Genomic DNA, 25,655 nt, shown 5'->3' on the forward strand with positions numbered 1-25,655 from the left:
GAGCACATTTTCACTCATCCATTCGAAGAGGCGGAATCAATTGGGTTCACAACGTCTGAATGACTTGGTGTATGTGCATTATAATATGAGACTGAGGATGCAACACATACGCATGGGTCAGGATAATGATAGGGGCCAGATCGAGCTAGCTGATATTTTCCAGATCGACTCAGATGATGAGGATCCTCAGTGGACTGGGTGAGGGATAGAGGCGAGCCGTTGATGGATCGGACGGGAGGTAGGCCAGACCCATATCTAGTGCGAGAGATGGCGGTTAATGTTGATGATTATATGGCCACAGATCTCACAGACCCCTCGACCATTCAAGCCTGCACCTGATAGGGATGATGATGACGAAGAGGATTGGTCCATTTCATCGGGTGGTCGTACCCACACCCAGACTCAGACATAGAGACATGGTGATGATGGTGATGGTGATGGCGATGACGATGATGGTGATGGGGACGTGGTGGTGATAGATTTGAAGGAGTGAGCAATATGAGTAGGCCGATCCACAGCCGGCGTTGGTGCGATTCACTGGGGAGAGTCAGTTTGAGTATGCCACACAAGATTCTCATCATAGTGCACGTCCATCAGGTGGAGGGAGGAGTTCAGGTTACAGTAGAGGGCCTCGTCGCCGATTCGGTGAAGGGCAACGAGATTGTACGGACATTGATAGTCTATCTACTTCTATTAGTGGAATGAGTTTGAGTGGAGGGGATAGTCATCCGGACAGCGAGAGTAGAGGGAGTGGGCAATGGCATGTCCCATCATTTACTGGAGGGAGCACCTGGTCGCACTATCATGGACCTAATGGTCAATTCACTGGGATGGGGCATACTTCTAGTTCATCCATTCCTAGTAGTAGTACTGACCATGGCTCCCAAACCCAGTCACATGGTAGTGGCTTTGTGGACACTATATTCTCATACCCAGCGGTCCCAACCAACCCGTACACGTTGCTGGATCCATTAGTTGATAGTAACTCAATGGTTCTTCTTCTTCATACTATGGCGGTGATATGTACCCTCGGATATGTTACGTTCAGTATGTAGATGACTCAGTCTTTTTGGCAACTATGGAGGACTATGTTTGATTATTCTCTCAGAATATTACGTGGCATGCATTTGTGGTGCAGTATGAGGAAAATGCACGTCATTTCTTTCGCACTGAGCGTGGATTCCAGCCAGGCCATCATAATTCTTTCCAGTAGATAGTAGATACTACATAGTCTATGATTACTGTTGTACATTTGTACTGTTATGTAAGTTACATGGTCGGTGTTTGACTTTAGTTGGGACTTGCGGATTAGGGAGTCACATAGTATACTACTCTAATACTCTAAATATTAGCTAATTAATGTTGATGTATGTTTGATCATAGCTTAAATGCATTATTTATTTGTTTTACTATCATATTACATCTTGTTCTAGTAATGAAGTAGGTACAATTTCTAGAATAGTTCAACGGTTGATGCCATACAAAGGTACAACTCTAGAATAATATCATGTTCTAATATTTTTGCATTTTTATGTTCTTAACATGTTTATTAACCTTAAAATAGGCTATCCCCCAAGTTTCAGGTCAAAATACCACCGTTTGACTATTGAAATAGCCAAACGAAAAAAAAAAAATACATTGTTTCGACCAAAATCTCGCCGAAATTTAGGTATTTTGGTGGTCATGAACCCACCGAGATACCGAAACGAAACGAGATTTTAAACCTTGCTTGTTGCTGATTGCAGAAATCGGTTGTCCCCCATCCAAATTCAGATTCAATCTGATCACCTGAACTCCTCCCTGGTTGAGGAAGAGAAATCTGAATCTACAAATCTTTCATCTCTTTTGTCTTAGGAAGAAAGCTTAGTTGAAATACGTGAATGGAGAGGAACAATGAGATGTGTGATGAGGAAGAAGATGGAGAAGTAGAAGAGGCAGAAGAGAGAGGATCGATGGATGTTGGAATAGTGTATTGTGTGAGATAATCTTACCTACACCAATATATCCTTTACTAATATATTTACAAGGTATTACACAAACCTCCCTAAGGAGGGAAATTACAATACCTCCCTAAGGAGGAAAAAGAGAATAAAACATAATGAGATAAATTACAATACTGCCCTTAGACTAACATAACTGATATCTCTAACACTCCCCCTCAAGCTGGAGAATAAATATCATGCATTCCTAGCTTGGACAGCAGAGAACTGAACTGATGATGAATAAGACCCTTTGTGAAGATATCAACCAACTGATTTCCAGTCCTCACAAGAGGTGTGCATATGTAACCGGTGTCAATCTTCCCCTTAATGAAATGTTTGTCCACCTCTATGGGCTTCGTCCTGTCATGCTAAACAGGGTTGTGGGCTATACTTATGGCAGCCTTGTTGTCACAATAAAGCCTCATAGGTGCCTCAGTATTAATACCCAATTCTTGGACAAGCCTTCTCAACCAGAGAAGCTCACACACTCTATGAGCCATAGCTCTAAATTCTGCCTCTGCACTAGACCGAGCCACCACAGATTGCCTCTTGCTCCGCCATGTAACTAGGTTTCCACCGACAAATGTGTAATAGCCTGATGTAGATCTCCTATCAGAAACTGAGTCAGCCCAATCTGCATCAGTGAAGCCTTCTATCCTCATGTGGTTATGCTTGGCAAAAAGTAGTCATTTTCCTAGGGAGGACTTCAAATACCGGATGATGTGGTAAACTGCATCCACTCTTGGGAGCATGCATAAACTACCTCACCACCCCCACTGCATAAGTAATGTCTAGACGAGTCAATGACAAATAAATAAGCTTCCCAACTAGCCTTTGATATTTTCCCGCATCAACAAAAGAAGGGCCAGCATCTTCCCCCAACTTATGATTCTGCTCAATAGGAGAACTTGCAGACTTGCAGTCTAACATTCATGTTTCTTTTAAGAGGTCTAGAATAAACTTTCTTTGGCCTATATTTATGCCCTTCTTGGATCTAGACACTTCAATCCCCAAGAAATACTTTAAGGATCCTAGATCCTTAATCTCAAACTGATGGGCTAGGTAGTCCTTTAGATTGACTATCGCAGTTTTGTCATCTCCAGTTACCACAATGTCATCAAAATAGACAATCAAAGCTATGATGGTGCCATTACCATGCTTAGTGAACAGCATAGTTTTTAAGGCACTGCTAAGGCGTCGCCTTACCAGCGCCTTGGCGCTGATGCAGTCTAGAGATGGTAAGGCAGTGCTCCGCTTTATGTCAAGTGGCGCTTAAGGCTGCGTTCGGTTGCAAGGGAAATGGGAAGGGACGTGAAGGGAAGGGAAGTGAAGTGAAGTGAAAGGGAAGTGAAGCAATTTTTTTTTCCCTTTCAAGTCGTTTGGTTGCAACAGAAGTGAAGTGAAATTAATTTACCATAGTTGTTTGGTTGGATGTAAAATAGATGTAAAATTTTAAAAAACTAATAATCCAACCAAACTCTTTAAATGAATATCTTACATTGGTATGAATATAAAACTTTAATATTTATTTAACATATGAGTAATAGGATTCAACTAGGATTTGAGCCAAATAGATTGGTTTTATAAAAAAATTACACAGGAACACTTTAGTCGATAAGGCGACGCTTTATGCCCGCCTTATCGCTAAAGCGCTCTGAAAGACCCTCAAACGCCTCCGTCGCCTTACCGCCTTAAAAACTATGGTGAACAGAGTGGGGTTAACCTGACTTTGGGAATAGTCATTCTTTAGGATGGCCTGTCGAAACCTTTTAAACCAGGCATTCGAGGATTGTTTAAGACCATACAAAGCCTTCTTGAGAAGACACACATTTCCTGCAGCTGAAGGGAACTTGAATCCAAGAAGAGTTTGCATATACACTTCCTCTTCTAAGTCACTATGTAGGAGGAAGGCATTCTTCACATCTAATTGATACAATGGCCAATCCTTATTTGCTGCCAGAGATAAAAGGACCCTTATGGTGTTATACTTAGCCATATGAGCAAATGTCTCCTGATAGTCAATCTCATACACTTAGATGTATTCTTTTGCCACCAGCCTAGCTTTATACCTCTCAATAGTACCATCTGACCGGTACTTGATGTGTAGACCCACTTGCATCCAACTGGAGTTCTCCCCCTTGGAAGGTCAACCAACTTCCAGGTACAATTTTTTTCAAAGGCCATCATTTCCTCAGTTATAGCTTGCTTCCACTTTGGGTCAGACATAGCTTCAGAAACATTCTTGGGAATAGAAGTAGATGAGAGAGCAATAGTAAATGCAACACCTGTAGGGGATAGAGAGTCATAGGAAACAAACTGGGCTATAGGATTAGTACAAACTCTTTTTCCCTTCCTAATAGCAATAGGAAGATCTAACTCTGATGTGGAAGGAAGGATATTACCTGACTAAGGAGGGTGGATCTCAGGAGTTGGATTCAAAGAGGTCTCTCGGCAGGCCTTCTTGTTCCTCCTTGTGTACACAATGGTCTCCTTATCATTACCTGAACCTGAACCACCTCTTGAATGATCACCAACATCAATAATATCCACCTCTTTATGTTTTCCAATGTCAAGCATAAAAAGAGAGATAGGTAATGGGGATAGAAAAGGGATCTCATCAGTAGCATTTTCAACCTTTTCACCTCCATTAAGCTCCCCCTGAAAAGGATGCTGGGGAGAGGCAAAAAAAGGACCAGACTCAAGGAAGGTGACATCTTTAGAGAGAAGCCTGCGTCTGGAAAAAGGATGATATCACTTGTATCCCTTAGTAGTGGAGGAGTAGCCAAGAAAGATACATTTAAGTGCCTTGGGGTCCAGTTTAGTCCGAGAAGACTTATTAACATGGACATAACAAATACACCCAAACACTTTGGGTGGAAGAGAGAACAAAGAAAGCTGAGGAGATAAGATGTCCAAGGGGGTTTTGGAGCCAAAGAGTGGTGTTGGCATACGGTTGATAAAAAAAGCAGTAGTAAGAAGGGCATCAGACTAAAAAGTTTTACGAATATGCATGCCAAAGAGAAGACTCCTACTGACCTCCAACAAATGGCGATTTTTCCTCTCAGCTACCATTTTGTTGGGGTGTGTCAACACAAGCTAGCTGATGGATAATGCCATGGTCAGTAAAAAAGTCTTGAAAACCACCATACATATACTCCCCCCTTTGTCAAAACGCACAATTTTAATTTTGGTGTCAAATTGTGTACATACCATATGATAAAAAATTTTGAAGGCATCATACAAATCACTCTTGTGCTTAATCAGAACAGTCCAAGTAGCACGGGAAAAATCATCAACAAAAGAAATAAAGTAATGAAAACCAAGTAAAGAAGTAGTAGTAGAAGGGCCCCAAACATCAGAGTGCACAATATAAAAAGGAACAGTCGATCTATTACCATGATAAGGATAACAGGAACGACAATGTTTAGCAAAAATACACGGTTCACAATGAAAGACATGGGAACTAGGAAAAGAAGTAAATAAATGAGCTAACTGTTTCCTCATACCAACAAAAGATGGATGCCCCAAACGTTGGTGCCATAACATCACAGAATCCACAAAACTGCTATCAGTACGTCCACACACATAAGACTGAGCTGTAGCCAAAAAAGGTGATTGAGGTTCAAGTAGGTAAAGTCCTTTCTCCTCACGCCCACTACCAATAATCCTCTTCATCACCAAGTCCTGAAAGAGAAAATGAGAAGGAAAAAAAGAGACACAATAGTTTAAGGATTTTGTCAGATGGCTCACAGATAAGAGATTACGAGTAAGGTCAAGAACGTGAAGAACAGAATCAAGTGAAATGGAAGTAACATGAATGCTACCTTTACCAGAAATGAAGGAAAGGGAGCCATCGGCAACCCTGACCTTATCTCTACCGGAACAAATAGAGTATGTATCATAATAATGAGACGTACAAGTCATATGATCCGTAGCACCTGAATCAATAACCCAAGATGGAGCTGTGGAAGGAGCAGATGAGGAAACCTGTAAAGCGAAAGCTGAGGACTCTGGCACTATAAGGGAAGAAGATGAAGAGCCTCCCAGTTGAGACATGACCCTGCGGAATGTTGCAATATCCTCCCTAGTAAGAGAACTGTGCTCTGGTTGTGGGCTAGGAGCAGACCCTGTAGTAGCATGCTCAGTCTTAACACTGTGGGCTCTAGCTCCCCCACTACGGCCACCACGAGCACCACTAAAACCGCCACGAGGAGGTCGACCATGAAGAACCCAACATCTATCTTCGGTGTGCCCAGACTTCCCACAATGATCACAATGTCTATCCTCTCCACGAGGTGGGCCTTGGCCTCTGCCACCACCACACTAATCTTTCTGAGAGCTAGTAGTAAGAGCGGACCGCTTAAGAGGAGGAGCATGTGCCATGGCCACCCGCCTGGTCTCCTCACTCTGCAAACAACTACACACTTCATCAAGGGATGAAAGTGAAGATAGGCCCGATATTTGTATCCGGAAAGGCTCATACTCGGGATTTAACCCACCAAGCAACAGAAGAACCCTCTCCTTCTCAAGTGTCTGGTAAACCTTAGCTTCATCCTCAGGATTGGACAGTTGGAGGTCTCTATAATGATCATACTCCTCCCAGAGACTAATGACAGTGATGTAGTACTCAGAAATGGTTTTTATCTCCTTGCTTAATGCCAATAACCTTCTGAAGTAATTGATAAACCTTTGCCGAATCACCCACACAGTCAAAGGTCTTAGTAACACCGTCCCAAATATCCTTGGTAGTTTCTTTCCTCATAAACCTTCTTTAAATTTCAGGTTTCATGGAGAAAATCAGCCATGTCATAACAGTGGAGTTTTCAGTCTCCCACTTTAGATATGTCGGGTCATCTAGTTGAGGAGCCTTAATGGAACCTTTAATATACCCTAGCTTTCCCCTACTCCGAAAGGAAAGCTTCACAAAATGGGCCCAATCCAAATAGTTGGTGGTGTCCAACTTCACAATAGAAACCTAAGTATGGAGGTTATCAAAAAACATAGGAGTAGGAGGGACACTACTCGATGCAGTGGCTGAAACATCACCAAAGAGCACTCCAAGGCCACCATCTTCAGACATATTTCCGATAAAAGGTCACACACAAGGTGGGGAGTACAAACTCCACCCAAAAAACAAATCTAGCCACCAATCCAAGCATGCACTTCAAAGGAATTCACAACATTTACCTCCATCAAGATGTAGGATCAGAACATAGGAGCCAAATACCCCTAAACATCATATCTCACAAGCAAATGGCAATCAGAAGCATCACAAGCAATTTTTAGGAGTAAAAAACACCAAAAACAAGGCAGGCGGTACCCTATTTGGACTGATAATTTTGAGTGGTGGCTGCCAAACTCAAGGAGGCTTGTAGTGAGACCAAGAGGGCTAAAAGTACACCCTAGGGCGATCCAAATGGGCTTGGTTTCAGCTCCAAAGCTGACCAGATGAGAGAGGAATGGAAAAAACAATCCAGGGCTGGCGGTAACCTTACCTAGGCCTGGTTTCGGTTCTTGCAACCTGCAAGTGTCCTTTCCTTCAAAGAAAAACTCCCATTGGTGTCTCCATGGTCTCCTTGCATGCCTCCCTCAAGGTTTCTTCAATCTTCTTACATAAAAGACACTTTCCTTGGAACCCCTTTGTAACCTAAGGTTCCAAAGAGAAGAGAAAAAGGAAGAAGACAAGTAGTTCGACTCTCAAACCAACCTTCCAAGAAGGAGTTCTGATACTAAGTTGAAATATGTGAATGGAGAGGAACAATGAGATGTGTGATGAGGAAGAAGATGGAGAAGCAGAAGAGGGAGAAGAGAGAGAATCGATGGATGTTGGAATAGTGTATTGTGTGAGATAATCTCATCTATACCAATATATTTACAAGGTATTATACAAACCTCCCTAAGGAGGGAAATTACACATACCTCCCTAAGGAGGAAAAGGAAAATAAAACATAATGAGATAAATTACAATATTACCCTTAGACTGACATAATTGATATCTCTAACAAGCTTCTTAAGGCAAACGGCTAGAATCAATTGGCTGGAATTACAAGATTCCAACTCTTCTTATTTCCATCGTTCCCTGAACGCCAGAAACAACTTCAACTCCATTCCCATGCTAACAACTCCCGATGGCTCCCAAGTCTTCAATGTTGATGAGATAAAAGAAGTTGGTGTCAACCATTTCAAGCTCTTGCTCAATCCAGATGTTACTCCAGCCTTGCCCATCCCTAAGGGTCTTATCAATAAATTTGTTCCCGATAATGTTGCTCAGATGCTCTGAGCCATTCACATAGATGAAGAGATCAATGTTATACTCTCCCACAAAGCCAACAAAGCTCCAAAGCCTGATGGTTTCAATATGGGGTTTTTCACCTCAGCTTGGGATATCATCAAAGAGGATCTAATCAAAGTTGCAAAGAGTTTCTTCTTCGACCCTAGTCTAATCAAGGGTATCAGACATACCTTCCTTTGCAACATCAAGTCATGAAAAATTAACATAGTCACACCGACATCAAGCCATCAAAAATCAACATGACTAATTAACATTTAGAGAAATGCTCTTGTTCTATAATAAATTTGATTTGTCAAATAATTTTATTTTTACATGAGACTTTTTGTATTAGGTAAAACAAAAAACTAGCCTTCCAAAAAGTCTAAGATTACTTAAATCTGAGTTGTTATGACAAAGCTATGTTCCGGTCAAACTTATTTTAAAGTGCACGAATGTTGTTAAATCCCCTTAATGAAAATAATTTTATTGACATCAAATCAAAAGATTACTTTACCGGAATTTTAGTTTTAGAAATGTTTTACCATGATAAGATTTATAAAATTTTCAGAATTGAGAAAACCTTAGCATTTGAAACTTGAAAATCGCCCTATAACCAAAAATCCAGTTCTTGTTCTTGGACAGGGGGTTGACTTTATCCTTCCAGAATTTGAATTTTATACTATCTTTATTGGATTCAAATAGGGGGTATTTGCTTATTTATGAATAATATCTTAGGTTAAATGATATTTAGCATAAATAAGTGCTGAACATATGGCGGCATACAGTGCAATAAGGCGACAATCGCCTAGGCCCTAGGCAAACCGTCTAAATGCCAAGGTGGCACCTTGACCACTATTGATTGTATTATATAGGTGGTTACACGGTTGGCTAACAGACTCTATCAAAACCCTTTAAAAGGTAAAATTGTGGCTTCAAGAAATCCCCTACCCTTCGATGTTTACAAACATTTCCCCCCATGCAAAATGGCCTCGTTCTTCTTTTGAACCCTCCTCTTATCAGACAAAAGGCTCCTATTCCTATTTTCTGCTGTCCTTTGTTCAATACGGTGAAGCTTAACATTGATGGTGCAAGTAAAAGCAATCTTGGGATTAGTGGAGGCGGAGGCATAATTAGGAATAGGGAGGGGCAGGTTTTGGTAGCCTTTTCCAACTTTCATGGGGTTTGTTTAATTTTGTGGATGAAATGAGAGCTCTTCAGGATGGCCTCCTTTTCTGTGCGGACATGGGATTCATGGACATCTATATTAATTTTGACTCTTCATTAATTGTGAATTCTATCTCTCAGAGATCAAGTTAGTTGTGGAGTTGTTGGTACTGGTTTTAGGAGGCGATTTCACTTTGTGACTCTCTCAAAGCGCACATCTCATTTTTGTACCAAGATAGTAATCGTGCAATTGATTTTTGGGCTAAGTTACCCTATGAAACCTTGGATTATACCATGTTTCATATGAATGAGATGCTTTCGAATGGTTTTAGTCTTATCATTCGGGAAGACAAAGCTTGCCTTGCCAGCTTTTCATTGTAATTTTTTATTTTTGTCTAGGGTTGTTTAGGTATGGTGAGAGCAAGAGATTGTCTCGGCAGGGTTGGGGTAAGGCAGTTGTCTCCCCCCCCCATGAATTCTCTCTTTTGCGCTTATTTCAGTAAAAATTCTAGGGGCTTTTCCCCAGGTCCCAGATAATGTTCGGGTTAAAAAAAAGTATTGTATTGTATGATTTGTATCAATCAATACGTACCAGTATCGGTGTATCAATATCATACTTATTTGGCAAAAAAAATTGTATTGACCGATTCGGGACCAGTATGTGACTGATAAAAATTGAAACAGTCCAATATGTGACCGATACAGCCCGATACAGGTAAGATACACTTGATATGCCTCCTTTAAACATGCAAAGTAGAAACTATTAGTGAGATACAAAACTAAGAGAAACCGAAGGCCTTGAAAACTTCTTGTTTTCTCTAATATGAATTGGAGGAAAACATCTAAGATAATAAAAAAATAAAAAAAATCATAATCTACACCATTTCAATAAGTTTTTGGGATTTATTGTGCTCAAGTCAAGGATCGAAACAGATTTGGACAATAAGGTGGTGAAGTTGCAAATCTCTTTTTTGTTATGCACCACTAGATTAGGTAAAAATGACTCAAAATTCTTACATCAAGCAGATATATATTTCCATATTTCATCCTAAGGTGTTTTATGCTTCAAAATTGTATTTTATATGTATCATAAACTCTTCCATGCATTTCTCGACCATTTTCATGCACATATTTAACATATCTTGCTTCTCCCCAATATGACACGATACGATGCGTCTCCTCAAATCACCCTCAAATATGATACCTGATACCAATACTTAAATCACTGGTTATATGGGCCAGGCCTTGAGCTAACATAAAAACATATATGTATACAATGTATATATGCAACAGAATTTCTTAGCTTTACCTAGACGGATGAAGGGTACCCAAACCTTCTCTGCTTGGTTAAACAGTATAAACTCCTTAACTTTACCATCCCTGTTTAAGATAAACAGTATGAAAATTCACCCTTGCCCTCCAAATGATGATCTCGTAAAGGTGGGTAACTGGGTACATGTTTACAGCCCTAGCCCTCACCATTAGAGTGAGATTTCTAAAAGAAATTAAATTTGAATACACGACATAGGATAGGTTACCCAACCTGCAACTTGGCACAACAAAGCATATGAGATTGTCTTTTCAAAGTCTGACCAGTTATTCTTCTTCCATATACAGCAGCCACTAGATGCAGGTACCTCCAAAATTTGTGTTACCAAACATCTTGAAGAATTTGAAGCTGAAGACTGATTCAGACCTCTCATCTCCCAAGTGGAATCTACACAGAACCATAAAGATAAAGACCTCAATGAAGGTCAGTAAAAAGAAGCCTGATATTTGAGTACATACAGGAATGAAATTACTAGTTGTCAACAATTTTTCACTTGGTTCAGCAAGGAAGTCGTGGAGAAATAAAAATTTATTTGCTACATATTACAATGAATAAATCTCCATGTGGATTTTCCAAGTAACCAATGTAGAATTCAACCCAACTCAACTCAATGTGGATTCATGGAAAACAAACCAAAGTAACATAGTACGCCTAATTTAAATACAAATTCCCTGGAGCTTTCCTACAGCATGTAAAAAGATACAAGAAAGATAAAAGGTGACAAGAAAGTACACTTTCTTTATAATGGTAGTGCTTTTTAACAATCAAAAGAAACCAGGAAAAAAAAGAGAGCACTGAACACTTCTATACAATGTAGAGTTTTCGGGGTTTTATTATTTATTTTATGGTTGGTAGAGGAAGGAGTAAATGTGTAAAGTAAGCAAAGGGAAGGAGACACTGTCTTGTTCTCTTTGTGGTTTGGGTCGTTTTGTGGTCTTATTGGTGAAGGTGGGTGGTGGCATGGAGTAGGAAATAATAGTGGGTGCAGGGTAGCAAGCGTTGGAATTGGAGGCATTGTTTTATTTGTAGATTTCCCTCTTTCATTTTCATCTACCAATCTTCTCCATTTTCAATGGTCTTCTCCTCTAGCTTTTGTGTTCTTGATATACTTTTGAAAAAGGTCAAATTTGGTTGCTTGTTGATGAAAGGGGGGGAGGGGGGAAGGAAAAGAGCATTGTTATTTTAAACGTAAACATGACAAACCAAAAGAAACATATTATGGCAGCTAGAATAAACAATAACCAGAATTCCATTATATTTCCCGGCCATAAATAAATTGAGTTTCAGCAAATTTAGGAGGAAGAAAAGACAACATATGCATAATCCAGTACAGAAACATAACAAGCATTCCATGATATTATCCCAGAAGAAAGAAGAATAGAATCCAAGGGAAACAGGCATTTGAACAAAGCATGAGCAAGGAAGGAAAAAAACTGAATTAAGAAAATGATTAGGAGTAATTTTTTATTTTTTTTTCTCTCAAGCAAAGAGAAATTCTTACGATTAATTTGTGTACGTTGATAGCCAGATTTAGGGGGTCGCTTCTTGTGGACAACCGGAAATTGCAATATGGCTGCAGCAACAAATTTATCAGGACCAATAAACAAGAATGCACCATGCTGAATTTATTACTGGCACATATATGCAGTTCACTTGAACGTGAAATTTTTAAATCACCATACAAGTGCTCAACCTGAAACTTGCAACTTGAGTTTCACTGAAATATTGTACAAGTGTTTTGTAAATAAAGTATTGTACAAGTTCGATATAAATACAAGTTAATCTCGAGCCTTATGCAACATTAGATATCTTAAATGATTGAAGAGAGATACAATGAGAATCACCTTATGCATTTCCTGTTGCAGAATAATATAGACCCTAAAGTGAAATTTTAGTATTGTCATAAATGCATCACTGAACATCTTCATGATAAAAACAAAATTTAAATTTTTCAGAGGGAAGACTTACTATATGCTCCATCTTGTCCACGAAACCATTGCCTAGAGAAGACAAAATCCTTTTTGGAATGCAACCTGGAGATACCATAGCATCTAAGGATCAAAATTGAAGCAAAGGAAGTGTCTTAAAAGGAAAAAAGAAAAGCTACGTATAGAGAATAACTTATAGCTAGTAGCAAGCATAGTTGTCAACGCGTCGCCTAGGGGACGACTTGGCGTCCAGGCGGTTTGCCTAGGGCCTAGGCGACAGTCACCTTGTTGCACTGCATGTCGCCTTATGTTTTGGCACTTATTTATGCCAAATATCATTTAAGTAAATTTTTTTTATATTTGTTATTTCATTTACTCAAGATATTATTATTCATAAATAAGCAAATACCCCCTATTTAAATCCAATAAATAGTTTAAGTCGAATTCCAAAAGGATAAAGAGTCAATCCCCAGCCCAAGAACAAAAACTGGATTTTGGTTGTAGGGGCGACTTTCAACTTTTAAATGCTGGGATTTTTCTCAATTATAAAAATTTTATATATCAGTGGGCGAGCCTGTGGCACAACGGTTAAGTTGCGTTATTGCAACATGTTGGTCACAGGTTCAAAACTTAAAAACAGCCTCTTCTGCGAACCAGGGGGTAAGGTTGCGTAGAACATGCCCCTCCCAGACCTTGCAATTGCAGGAGCCTCATGCACTGGGTTGCTCTTTTTTTTTTTTATTATTATTATAAATCCTATCATGTTAAAACATTGCTAAAAACCAAAAGTCCTATAAAATAATCTTTTGTTTTGACATCCATAAAATTATTTCATTCAGGCGATTTTAATAGCATTCGCAAAGTTTAAAATAAGTTTGACCGGAGCATAACTTTGTCATTACAACTCAGATTTAAGCAATCTTAGACTTGTTAGAAAGTTGATTTTATGTTGTACTTAATACAAAAAGTATCATGTAAAAATAAAATCGTTTGACCAGTCAAACTTATTATAGAACAATAGCATTTCTCTAAATGTTGATTTTTTATAAGTTAATATGACTTAATGTTAATTTTTTATGATTAGATGTGGCTAAATGTTGATTTTTACTAAAATAATGTTAGAAAATAGGGAAAATAAAAAATAACCCTTGGTCGCCTTAAGGCGGGCGCCTTCTCGCCTAAGCGCTTAGACAACCCTCCACCGCCTTGGTTCGCCTAGTCGCCGTGACAACTATGGTAGCAAGTAGAGTAGAACTCATTACAATGTTCAAAATTTTGAAATGTGAGATAATTTGCAAAATATTTTGGTTTCCCAAGGTGCCAAAAACATATATGGAAACGAAACGAATACCAAATTCCGATTGAAATGGACAAAATGAAATATGTAAAATTGCTAGTACACCTTAGTTAAGCATCCCTTAGAGTTTCATTGCAAATTTCAAAGGATTTCCCACATTTCGAGCCCATTTTGCAAATTTTCATGAACTTTTCGGTTTCACAATGTCAGCACGGGCTGTTCTGTTGAAAATTGGAACCTTGAACTCAAGTGCCATTAATTATAAATATAACAGCCTAGTCTACGAATCAACAGAAATTGTCCAAGCTCGATTTAGATTTATATGATGACAAAATTGATCATATATATGATGCACAATACAGAACAGTGGAATTCACAAATGAAAAAGCTTTCAACCCATGATAGGCATGTATGCCAAATAAAGTTGATTCAAGTCAATAGTGAATTTCACAAGCAAAAATAAGAAGAAACCGAATAGCACATTTCTGAGGATTTTAGGGGGGGGATGGGAGGAGAGGAATTGGAAACAAGTCAGTTCAGCAGGACCAAAGTTATACAGAATATGTTACCAGCAGGAACTGAATCAGGACTCTTCTTTGACATAAAGGACTCCATTAGGAAATTCAAAAACCAAAGTACTCAAATAGAAGAACGCCAACCCCAGAAAAGGTGAATCCAAGCCTACTCGTACAGGTCAGTCTATTGGCACATTGGGCCCTACAGGGATTGAGGATATGTACAACAACAACAATCTCAGATTTATCCCAACTTAATGGGGTCGGCTATTGAGGATATGTGACAAAGAAAAATAAAGAAAACCAGCAAAGGAGAAGAAGAACTACCAGTTTGAAGAAAACAAAGAGCGGTCCAATCAGTAGGTATGTCTTGTATATAGAGACTAAAATAAAATAAATTACAATATTTACACACAAGACCAAAAGCAAGTAGGTATGTCTTGTATATAGAGACTAAAATAAAATAAATTACAATATTTACACACAAGACCAAAAGCAACAAATATTTGCATATGATATTGTTGAGGGGCGAAGGTAGTAGGAGGAATTCTGGTGGTTCAAACCACGGGAGGGGGGAGGACATGGCGTTAATGGTCAAGTGATCACTCAGGGCAATATAATTGGACATCGATGGTTTGTGACATTTATTGACTACTTTAATTGTACTACTTGGAAGTATCTATTGCGTTAGAAGAGCGATGTCTTTTCTTGTTTTAACCAGTTTCATAAAATGGTTAAGACTCAATTTGATGCCAAGGCTCGGATACTTCTGACTGACAATGGCATTGAGTACACTGATGGAGAATTCAGGTCTCTTTATCTAATCAGGGCATTATACATCAAACTAGTTGTGTGGACACGGCTGCTCAAAATGGAGTTGCAGAGAGGAAGAATTGCCACCTGTTGGAGGTGGCTCGGTGCCTGATGTTTGAGACATATGTTCCACCACCATATTGGAGTGATGCAGTGTTATCTGCATCTTATTTGATAAATCGTCTGCCATCTCGGGTATTGGGAACTCGTTGTCCTGTTGAGGTCCTCACGGGTTCTACTTCCTTTGTTGTACCTCCCAAAGTGTTTGGATGTGTCGCCTTTGCAAGAAATCATCTGCAACATGGGAAGTTTGATCCTAAGGGTCTTCGTTGCATCTTTCTTGGGTACTCTCCCCCTCAGAATGGGTACCGATGTTATCATCCTCCCACAAGGAAGTATTATCTGAACATGAATGTGGTGCTCCATGAATCTACTGCCCACTATCCTACACCTCTTCAGGGGGAGTTGCCTAGAATGGAAGACGTACCACCAATTGCTCATTGGAAGTGGATGGAGTAGATGATGGTTACTTGGAAGGAATCACAAGTCAGAAACAATTGGGAAATATTTCTGCCAACCCATCCTACCATCACTGCATCAAGCCAATCGCATGCTCCATAACCAAGTCCTAGTGCTGGTAAGTACCTTCCTACTGATCCATCCCTCGATTTACCTATACCTATTAGTAAACCTCAACGAGACTGTACTAAACATCCTATTTCTAATTTTGTCTCCTATAAGCATCTGTCTTCTTCTTTCTATTCCTTTTTTCCTCCTTGGCGTCTGTTTCTATTCCCCATAACTAGTGGGAAGCTCTTGCTGACACAAAGTGGAAAGAAGCAATGCATGAGGAAATGAGGGCACTTGATAAGAACAAAACATGGAAGCTTGTTCAACTTCCATCAGGGAAGAAAATAGTTGGTTGCAAATGGATCTTCACCGTGAAACAATCTACAGATGGCTCTGTAGATAGGTATAACTGTATAAGGCTAGACTGGTTGTAAGAGGGTTCACTCAAGACATATGGCATAAACTATCAGGAAGCTTTTGCACTAGTGGCAAAAATGAACAGTGTGAGTCTGTGAGGGTCATCATATCATGTGTTGTCAACTGTGGCTGGGATCTACAATAACTCGATGTGAAGAATGCCTTTCTTCATGGTGAGTTGGAAGATGAGGTCTATATAGATGTGCCTAATGGTTTCTCCACTTAGCAGACTCAGGGCAAGGTGTGCAAGTTAAATCGTGCATTATATAGGTTGAAGCAATCCCCACGAGCTTGGTTTGGATTATTCCACATGGCAATGATTGCCATAGGTTACAAACAGAGTAATGCTGATCATACTCTGTTCATCAAAGCTTACCTGGGAACTGAGTTTGAGATCAAGCACTTGGGGAAGCTCAGATTTTTTTTGGGAATTGAAGTAGCCTATTCTGTTCAAGGTATATTTATGTCTAAGAGAAAGTATACTCTTGACCTTCTCTCTGAAACAGGGTTACTTGGATGTAAGGTTGTTGATACTCCATTAGAGCCTAATTCTCACCTCAAGGAGAGAGATGGAGAACCAGTGGACAAGGGTAGCTATCAGAGGCTAGTCGGTCGTCTCATCTACCTATCTCATACTCGCCCTGACATTGCATTTGCAGTTAACCTGGTGAGCCAATATATGCATGATCCACACTCCACTCATGTGGAGGCTTCATATCGCATCTTGAGATACCTGAAGTCAGTGCCTGGACAAGGTGTCCTATTCTCTCCTCATGGCCATTTGCGCGTGGAGGCATTCACTGATGCAGATTGTGCTGGCTGTCCTGATGATCGGAGATATGCTTCTGGGTATTGTACCATGGTAGAAGGTAATCTTGTCACATGGCGGAGCAAAAAGCAAGCAGCTGTAGAGAGATCTAGTGTTGAAGTTGAGTTTCAAGCCATGGCTCAAAGTATTTGTGAACTACTATGGCTTCAGGGCCTTCTTTAGGATTTGTGTCTCTATCAATTTACCGATGCGACTATATTGTGACAATAAGTCCGCGATCAGCATAGCTCACAATCCAGTTCGACATGACCGCACGAAGCATGTAGAGATTGACCGTCACTTTATCAAAGAGAAGCTGGAGTGGGGCATCATATGTATTTCGTTTGTACCTTCTGAGGCTCAATTAGTTGATATCTTTACCAAGTCTCAGTAGTAAGTTGTTTAGTCCTAATGTTAGCAAGTTGGGCATGTTCGATATGTATGCACCAACTTGAGGGGGAGTGTTGCAATAATGGGTTAATGGGTATTATAGGGTTCTACCAAATAGATCATTGAGTCCATTAAGGTTATTAATGCAGATAAGCCACTTAAATGGGCTTATTTTATTGCAAATAAACCTTGGGTTGGGTTACATATGTGTTTGGCCTTTGATCCCATAGGTTTTCTTTGCAATGGGCACTTTTAATGGGCCTAAAATATGGGTAGAAAGTAGAAAAACGGGATTTAATTCATTAGTTCAGTTAAAGTCCTGTTTTGAGTCTATTTCCTTTGTTATTTCAGTTTCCTAATCAGTTTAGGTTTCCTAATTAGTTAAGGATTGGGTTAGGCCTTTCCTTTTTAATGTTTGAGTCAGTTTTGAGTCTTCTATATAAGTTTGCAAAGGGCTACAACATTGAATACGAATTTATTAATGAAAAAAAAAATGGCTTATGTTGTTGTGTTATGGGATGCAGTTGGGTGAGATTGCCCTAGGTGAGATGCCTAAACCTGAGGAGTGAGATGCCCATTCTCTAGTTCTTCTTCCCCCTTCTCAACCATCCATTGAATATCGTTTTTTTCTTATTTTCCTTTTATTTGTTTGTTGTGAGAGTGTTTAAGAGCTAGAACCAAGCCTATTGGAGGACATCTTCTCTATTCAGCCAGAATTTCTGGTCCTGTTTGGGATTAGGATCACTTGTGATTCTAATTCTACATTAGTTATGGTCTATGGTCATATAATATTCTCTAGAAAATTCCTTTCTCTCTATTATAAATAAAGAGGGCTAGTCTCTGTGAGACATTATCTAAATTCCCCAATTCAATAGGGTCATAACAACAATATGATATTGTTGATTTGTAGGAGATCTTCCAAATAAGCATCAACCATCACCCCAAACCTTGTTTGAGTGGGCAATTCCAAAAACATTTTCCAGAAATATTAGAACATTTTCAAAAAGACTCAAAAACAAAATATCTGACCAATCAGTTTGATTTTTATCCAAAAGGACCTCCTCCATTATATAGGATCTACTAGTTAGTATTCTTGATCATTTGGAGAGGATGGGTCATGGATGACATCAGCAACTTCTCTAAGTTTCTTTAAGCTCTAAGGCATAGATCGAAATCTCAGTCAAAAACCCCCTATATTTCGTGAAATATTTTTATTTCAACAAGGGTCAAAATGAAACTGGGTGCAACTCGGTAGCAATGGAGGGCTTTGACCAAAATTTCAGCATTTCAACCTAATTTTGATTTCAACTCGGTTTCAATTCAATTTTGAGTGGTTTCACTGATTAAAGGGAGGAAACTTAAAAAAATCATAGATTTGGTATAATTTTTTTTTTTTTTACCAAATCACCTGCATTTCACAGGGGAACAAAGTGTTGGGAATTACTACAATGCATCTATAACCACGATTCAGCACATTAAAGCAAGATTTGTGTAAGATTCATACATAAAGGTATATCCTTTTTCCCCAAAAGTTTCGAGCCTTCTCAGAACTCTATGAGATTGAAATAGCGCATAGTTGTCACGGCGTCAAATCAATCCAAGGCGGTGGAGGGGTGGCTAATCGATTTGGCGATGAATCGCCCGTTATGGCGTTGCCATGGCGGTCAAATCTGTAACACCCAAATCTAATATTTATACCTCTACTTGTGGATAGGCAAGAAGAAAGAACAGAGAAAGCCAATGCTGGCATGGTTTGCAGCTCTAGAGTGCTAAGAAGGCAGAAGTGACCCCACCTGCTCCTGTTCAGCCTGCCAACATCATTGGGGAACTCATCAGGAGGTGTGGACAAAGAGGTAAGTTTAATTACAAAACTAAATATAGTAGGAAAAAAAAAAAGGTGCGACATGAGGACTCCTAGGGGGTCACCCATCCTAATACTACTCTCACCCAAGCACGCTTAACTACGGAGTTTTATGGGATTTGGTGCATTAGTGCTGGTAAGATCGCACCCAAACTGGTAGGTCCAAAACCGGCCAGCCAATTTTGCCTAGCAGAATGTAATTTTTGGGTTTTTACACTGTGAAGCCCACCTCTGCTGTGCAAAATTCTCATTATACCCCGATAGGAAGAGACTTAAATGAGGCATCAAATGCATACTTTATACTAAAAAATACATGGGAGGAAATGAATTTATAAACTACTAGGTATATATATATATATATATATGGAAATAAAAGAGGGCAGCCAAACAGGCCTTAGTTATTAACTTACGAGGGCAGCCAAACAGACCTTAGCAATAATTTAGGAGGGCCAGCCAAACAGACCCTTGGGGCTGCCTTATATATAAGGGATGATAATGGGCTGAGATCTCATAAAAATCGTGGCTGCTGTAACAGTAAGGAGAAAAAGAAAGAAAGGAGAAGAAGAAGAAGGAAAGAGAAGGAAGAAGAGGAAGAAAGAGAAGTGAGGAGGGAACTCACTCACCTCAGGCTGCTCCTAGATCAATTCTGCACCCAGGTAAGTGAACTTACTACTGTAGCCGGGTTAATTAGGTAATTTCATGTAGAGTAGGCAGCTAGGGTTAGGGTTTTTCCCAATTGTTTACTTCCAGGGAATCCCTGTGAGTAGAATAACTGCCCAGTAAAAAAAGCCCTAATTTCTATGGGCTATTGGGGACCCAACTGATAAAAAAAACCCTATCCCTGCTAAACCCTAGAACATAGGACTACTTTTTCAGTACGGATTATGCAATAAGGGCTGGAATAAGGTTTGATTTGGTGGAAATTCTACCAAAACCCTAGGAACATAATTTTGTTCAAGCTGGAATTATGCAATAGGGGCTGAATTAATTAAGTTAGGTTAGTACTTATAAATGTTCATCTCAAATTGATGGCCAAGGCATAAGAAATACCCTAATTCTGCAGATCTCTTTAAATTCCTAAAATATTCCTGCAGAATTGGACTATATCAGTTTTGGGTGTAATAAATTGAAACCCAAAATTGGGTCAACTTGGCATTTAACCTTTTCCTTACTGACTTAAGATAAGTATTGGAAATTCACAATGAAAAATTGATGAAATTCGAGCACTACAGCAACCATGGTACAGAGTATGGAAAAGGCAAAATCAAATTCTGCAGAATAAAAGGAGGAACCGACAGGTCCCGACCGGCCAGCCGGTTTTGACCCAGGTAACCCACCGATTAGGGTTCCCAAAGCCAGATGGGTTGTGTAATAGGTTACTAGACCTTTGTACATAAGTTTAAATTTGTATATATGAATTAATGAGAAACATAACCCATGACTGTAGGGTCCAATGTTTGGAATTTCATATGACCTCGAGGACTGTAAGTATGGATGAAACTCCTTCATCCAATGAGGATCTATTAGTGATTCTCTATATCTAATTCTACTATAGAAAAGGTTTAAGAAATCAAAGAATCAATATGTATATAGAAAGGAATAGACAAAGACCTCTATAGGTTGGGTATGGGAATGCTATACTTAAAGCAAGTGGATAAAATGTAGGAATTTGTTATGTACCTAATGATTTAAATATCTGTTGAATAGGGAACATAAGTGACAGTGTGGCAATTTTCTTGAATCCAATAAGTGAACTTGCAAAAATTGAATACCAAGGTGAGTGGGTGCCCTTCTCAACCTCCCATTCTTTTGGTATGTTTGTTTAATCTTGTGTATGCATTAAATTGCTTGTGTATGTGCATTTACATTTACTAGCATTTATTCTTTGATGGTACTATTATGATGGAATATGATGGAATGGAAATGAGAAAGGTAAGACAAGTGAGATGGGTCACGTGCAAATGCCCATGTTTGTATGTGTGATTGCAATGATTGGTTGTGCATCATTTAGAATGCTGGCTTAGGTATCACAACCCCAAGTGTTACAGCCCTTGTCCGTAGGGGGTTAGGTACAGACTAATCCCGAATTATGTGGTTGTCTGATCAGCAGTGCACTTGTGATGAGATATGTGGTATCAATTATGGATGTGAGATAGGATACGATGTATTGTATGTCTGTGAATATATTTATGATACGGGGTTACCTTTTAGGGGTTAGCCGGTGTGGCCTGGGACCCGTACCGGCACTGGCTGGCTCCTGCCTGCGACGTAGCTTGTATATCTGAGGCCCAACGTACAGGGTAGGGTATGCCACCTACGTTGGTAGCACTTATACCCATAGGTGATGAGACCTAGTAATGGATTATAAATTTTGTATAGTTAATTAAATGGACTCATGAGCATCATTCTCTATCTGTGGAGGATGCATTGCACATATAGATGTGTGTGCTTGTTCTCCCCCACTCCTCATTGAGCATTACCAGTGCTCACCCCCTTTCCTTTGATCCTATAGATGACGAAGGCGGTATTCTGCCGACTCCTGGCATTGAATATGAGACAATGGCCATGGATCACATAGCCCATATTCCAGAAGATGAACTCGATCACGGACCCGCCTGTGAATGTGACGACTGCGCCTATGGAGGCCAGTTCTTCTGAAGAGTAGGATGGACTATTCCTATATCTTTTTGTGTATATGTTCCTGTTGATGCATAATCTGATGTATGTAGTCTACTACTGAGATACTGTAAACTGTGAATATTCTCTTTTTGTGAGGTATGTGACTCTCATCTGAATAATTGTAAATATATCTTATCACTTAGTTGGCACTGGAGCTTATGTAAGAAATTTTTTTTGCTAGACTGTGCATATGTATATAAAATCTAATCTTTCGTAATGTAATTGTGGTGTTATGATCTGCCCTAGTCTAGATCCTGGAGAAACAGGTTAACTGGATACGGTGAGATGTCCAGTGCCGCATGCCTTAGCCTATTGGAGGCAAGGTGTGAGTGTGTGACAAAATAACCCATGTGTCATTTTTTATTTTCCTTATTTTCTAAAGTTATTTAGTATGCTACTTTTTTATTTCCCCTATTTTCTAAAGTTATTTAGCATTGCTACAAGCCTATAATATATGCCCAATTTTCACCCCCACTACTAGCGCCATGTCCAACAGTAGCATCCATTGTAATAAATCTAAGAAAAAATATATTAGACATTAGTAGAGTGACATTAGATAGTAGAGTAGACAGTATCACAGATTCACAGTTAGACACTTTTCTGGCTCATTTAATCCATCCAAATCAAAAGATAAAGACATTGCTAAGAAGAAAAATACTAAATACCAGCTTAATTGTCAGATCAGATGGATAGATTAGAGAATGGAGAGCTGTACTGTTGCATCACAGATGCAAGGAAGCCTTTGAGAAGCCTGCTTTGCATGGGTAGTTCAGTGACTTCAGCCCTACCAGTTTTGGAGGCAATAAATTGTGGGTCACCAACTACATGAACCAATCAGATAGCCCCAGCCAAATCATTTTAGATGAGCCTTTAGGATTTCTTATTGATCATAGTCATAACTCAAAACTAAATTATCCACATAAACTTCACTATCAATGTATTTAAATCTACTTTTTAACTAATGATTACGGTCCAATGGAAAAATGCAAATGCAATATTACATCCAAATTTACTTGGCACCAGATCCCTATTGTCTGTCTTTCATATGGAAAGGAAAAAAAAAAGAGGTGAAGAAGAGGAAGAAGAATCGAACAAAACAGAGGAGGCAAGGAAGAGGAAGAAGAAGAACTGAAGAAGAGTAAAATACAAGCAGAGACTGAATAGTACAAGAAAAAGGGAATAAAAAAAAGGGAGGTGAAGAAGATAATTGAAAAACAGAAGGAAAGAAGGAAGAAGAAGTAATAGAGAACTGAATAACGAAGAGAAGAACAGCAGAGACTAAGAAAAAGGAAAAGAAAAAAAAAAAAAAAGAGTGAAGAAGAAGAATCAAACAAAAAACAGAGGCAAGAGGAAGAAGAAGAAATAGAAGAACTGAAGAAGAGAAGACACAAGAGATAAGAAAAAAAAAAGAGGTGAAGAAGAAGAATCGAACAAAACTGAGGCAAGAGGAAAAAGAATATTAGAAGAACTGAAGAAGAGAAGACTAGCAGAGAGCCAGAGACTTAACAGTAAAAGAAAAAAAAAAAAAATATATATATAGTATATACTAAAAAAAAAAAAAAAAAAAGAGGTGAAGAAGAAGAATTGAACAAAACAGAGGCAAGAGGAAGAAGATTAGAAGAATAGAAGAACTGAAAAGGAGTAGTTCATACCTATCTACGTCGGAAGACAGGAGCAGCAGTCGCCTGTCGGATAACAACTCTTCAGTCTTCGCCTCTTCGGTCTTCAGCAATTGCAGCAGCAAGTTGGGGTTGAAGTCGTTTAGACAAATCAACCCGTTGAAGTGTTGAAGAGAGTCGGGAGACTCGCGACTTAGTCTCTTAGGGATTTAGGGTCTTAACTTACAAATAATATTAATTTGTAAGAAATAAGAAATCCTAAAGGCTATTAGGATTTAAGTTATGAGTTATGACTTAAGTTACAAATAATATTATTAGTCACCTATTAGGGATTTAATAATTTGTTTTTTATCCGATGTAGCATTATTTTTTTGAATTACTTGCCAATAAGATTTTGTTTTGATATCCATAAAATTATTTTCATTCAGGCGATTTTAACAGCATTCGCGCACTTAAAAATAAGTTTGACCAGAGCATAACTTTGTCATTACAACTCAGATTTAAGTAATCTTAGACTTGTTGGAAAGCTGGTTTTATATTATAACTAATACAAAAAGTCTCATGTAAAAATAAAATCATTTGACCAGTCAAACTTATTATAAAACAAGAGCATTTCTCTAAATTTTGATTTTTTATAACTTAATATGACTTAATGTTAATTTTTTATGATTTAATATGGTTAAATGTTGATTTTTAATAACTTGATGTTGCTTAATCTTAATTTTTTATGATACAATGTATATATAGCTTACTAAATAATGTTAGAAAATAGGGACAAAAAAATAACACTTGGTCACCTTGTTCGTCTTAAGGCGGGTGCCTTCTCGCCTAAGCGCTTAGACAACCCTCCACCACCTTGGTTCGCCTTGGTGTCATGACAACTATAATAATACATAATTGTGAGTTTACCTTCCAAGCCATGGGAAAAATAACCATAGATTTCGTAGGACGATTGTCGGAGGGGGAATAACTATGTTTTTGTCATAGTGGACCTTCCGGATTCAGTAAGTTCAGGGTTATCTCTCAAATCTCAACACTCAACACTCAACAGCCAATTCCAAGTAGTGTCTAGGCGGTTCTAGTCCACGAGCTGCTTACCACTGCAGATGTAGCAGCCGCTCCTCTGAATGCACCACATATGAGTCCCATGACATGTTTTGGGCCCAATTGTTTTGATAGTCCGTCACTGCCCATCTATAAGATGCATCATCAACATCAGCTAGGTATCCCAGCCTAGGGAATGGCTTAGTCATAGTGATAGGCTGTGGATGTGGCACACAAAGTTGTGATGGATACCCAAAGATATTGTTAACAAAAGATGACCGACCCCCTAAACTACCCTCCTGTCCAAATGAAGTAGAAGATCCACCATAATACCCACCACCATATCCAAATGAACTGGTGCTCTTGAAGGATGGCACACAAGGTTTAGGGAAGATGGGATTTATCTTTTTGGTCCAAGCTCCCTTCATTAGGTAGATTTACTATGAAAGTGCAAGATCCAAGCTTAAAATGAGGATTTGATGACACAAGGGCAAAATCTTGAGTGTTTTCCTAAGTTTCCCACTTCAAAGAGAAGAAATAGGGGGAGAGGGTCGAAATTTTGGAATAAGAATGCTTGGTTTCCCATTTAAGAAGGTTTTCTAAAGGCTAACCCATTGGTCCACTCGAAAATCTCACATATCGAGGAAAATTCCCACATTACGAATTTTGGTCGATATTGGTCAAAACCAGCTAATTTTAAGTCACATGGTATTCGGTATCAGAGTCCTGGGATACCGTGGAAATGTGGGAAATTTCGACGATATCGGTGGAAACCTTGAACAATATTTAACACTTAGACATTGTATAATATTAAATGATTTGTCTTCATTCTTGATGCATATTTTAGTTGTTTTCGTTGACTTTTGTGTGTTTTAATACTAAATTATGTGTAGAATACGCTATATTTGAAAAAGTATACAGCAGGGTATGGTACTACGGTGTATGCAACCAACTTAGAGTACAAAAC

General features: G+C 39.0%; 1 protein-coding gene and 1 pseudogene across 1 annotated transcript in view; both read right to left on the bottom strand.

Moving 5' to 3' along the window:
- LOC122086518 (protein ENHANCED DISEASE RESISTANCE 2-like) overlaps positions 1-25,655 on the bottom strand; it is an 84,179-nt gene that overhangs the window by 29,457 nt on the left and 29,067 nt on the right. Inside the window, exons 11-13 of the mRNA XM_042655390.1 lie at positions 12,716-12,780; positions 12,249-12,320; positions 10,961-11,134 (exon numbers count right to left, since the gene is read on the bottom strand). Of these exons, the coding sequence (XP_042511324.1) occupies positions 10,961-11,134; positions 12,249-12,320; positions 12,716-12,780 (311 nt within the window). The remainder of the gene's footprint in view (positions 1-10,960; positions 11,135-12,248; positions 12,321-12,715; positions 12,781-25,655) is intronic.
- LOC122087820 lies at positions 19,380-19,496 on the bottom strand (annotated as a pseudogene).

This window comes from Macadamia integrifolia, chromosome 8 (assembly GCF_013358625.1).
Source record: "Macadamia integrifolia cultivar HAES 741 chromosome 8, SCU_Mint_v3, whole genome shotgun sequence".
Lineage (NCBI taxonomy): Eukaryota > Viridiplantae > Streptophyta > Magnoliopsida > Proteales > Proteaceae > Macadamia > Macadamia integrifolia.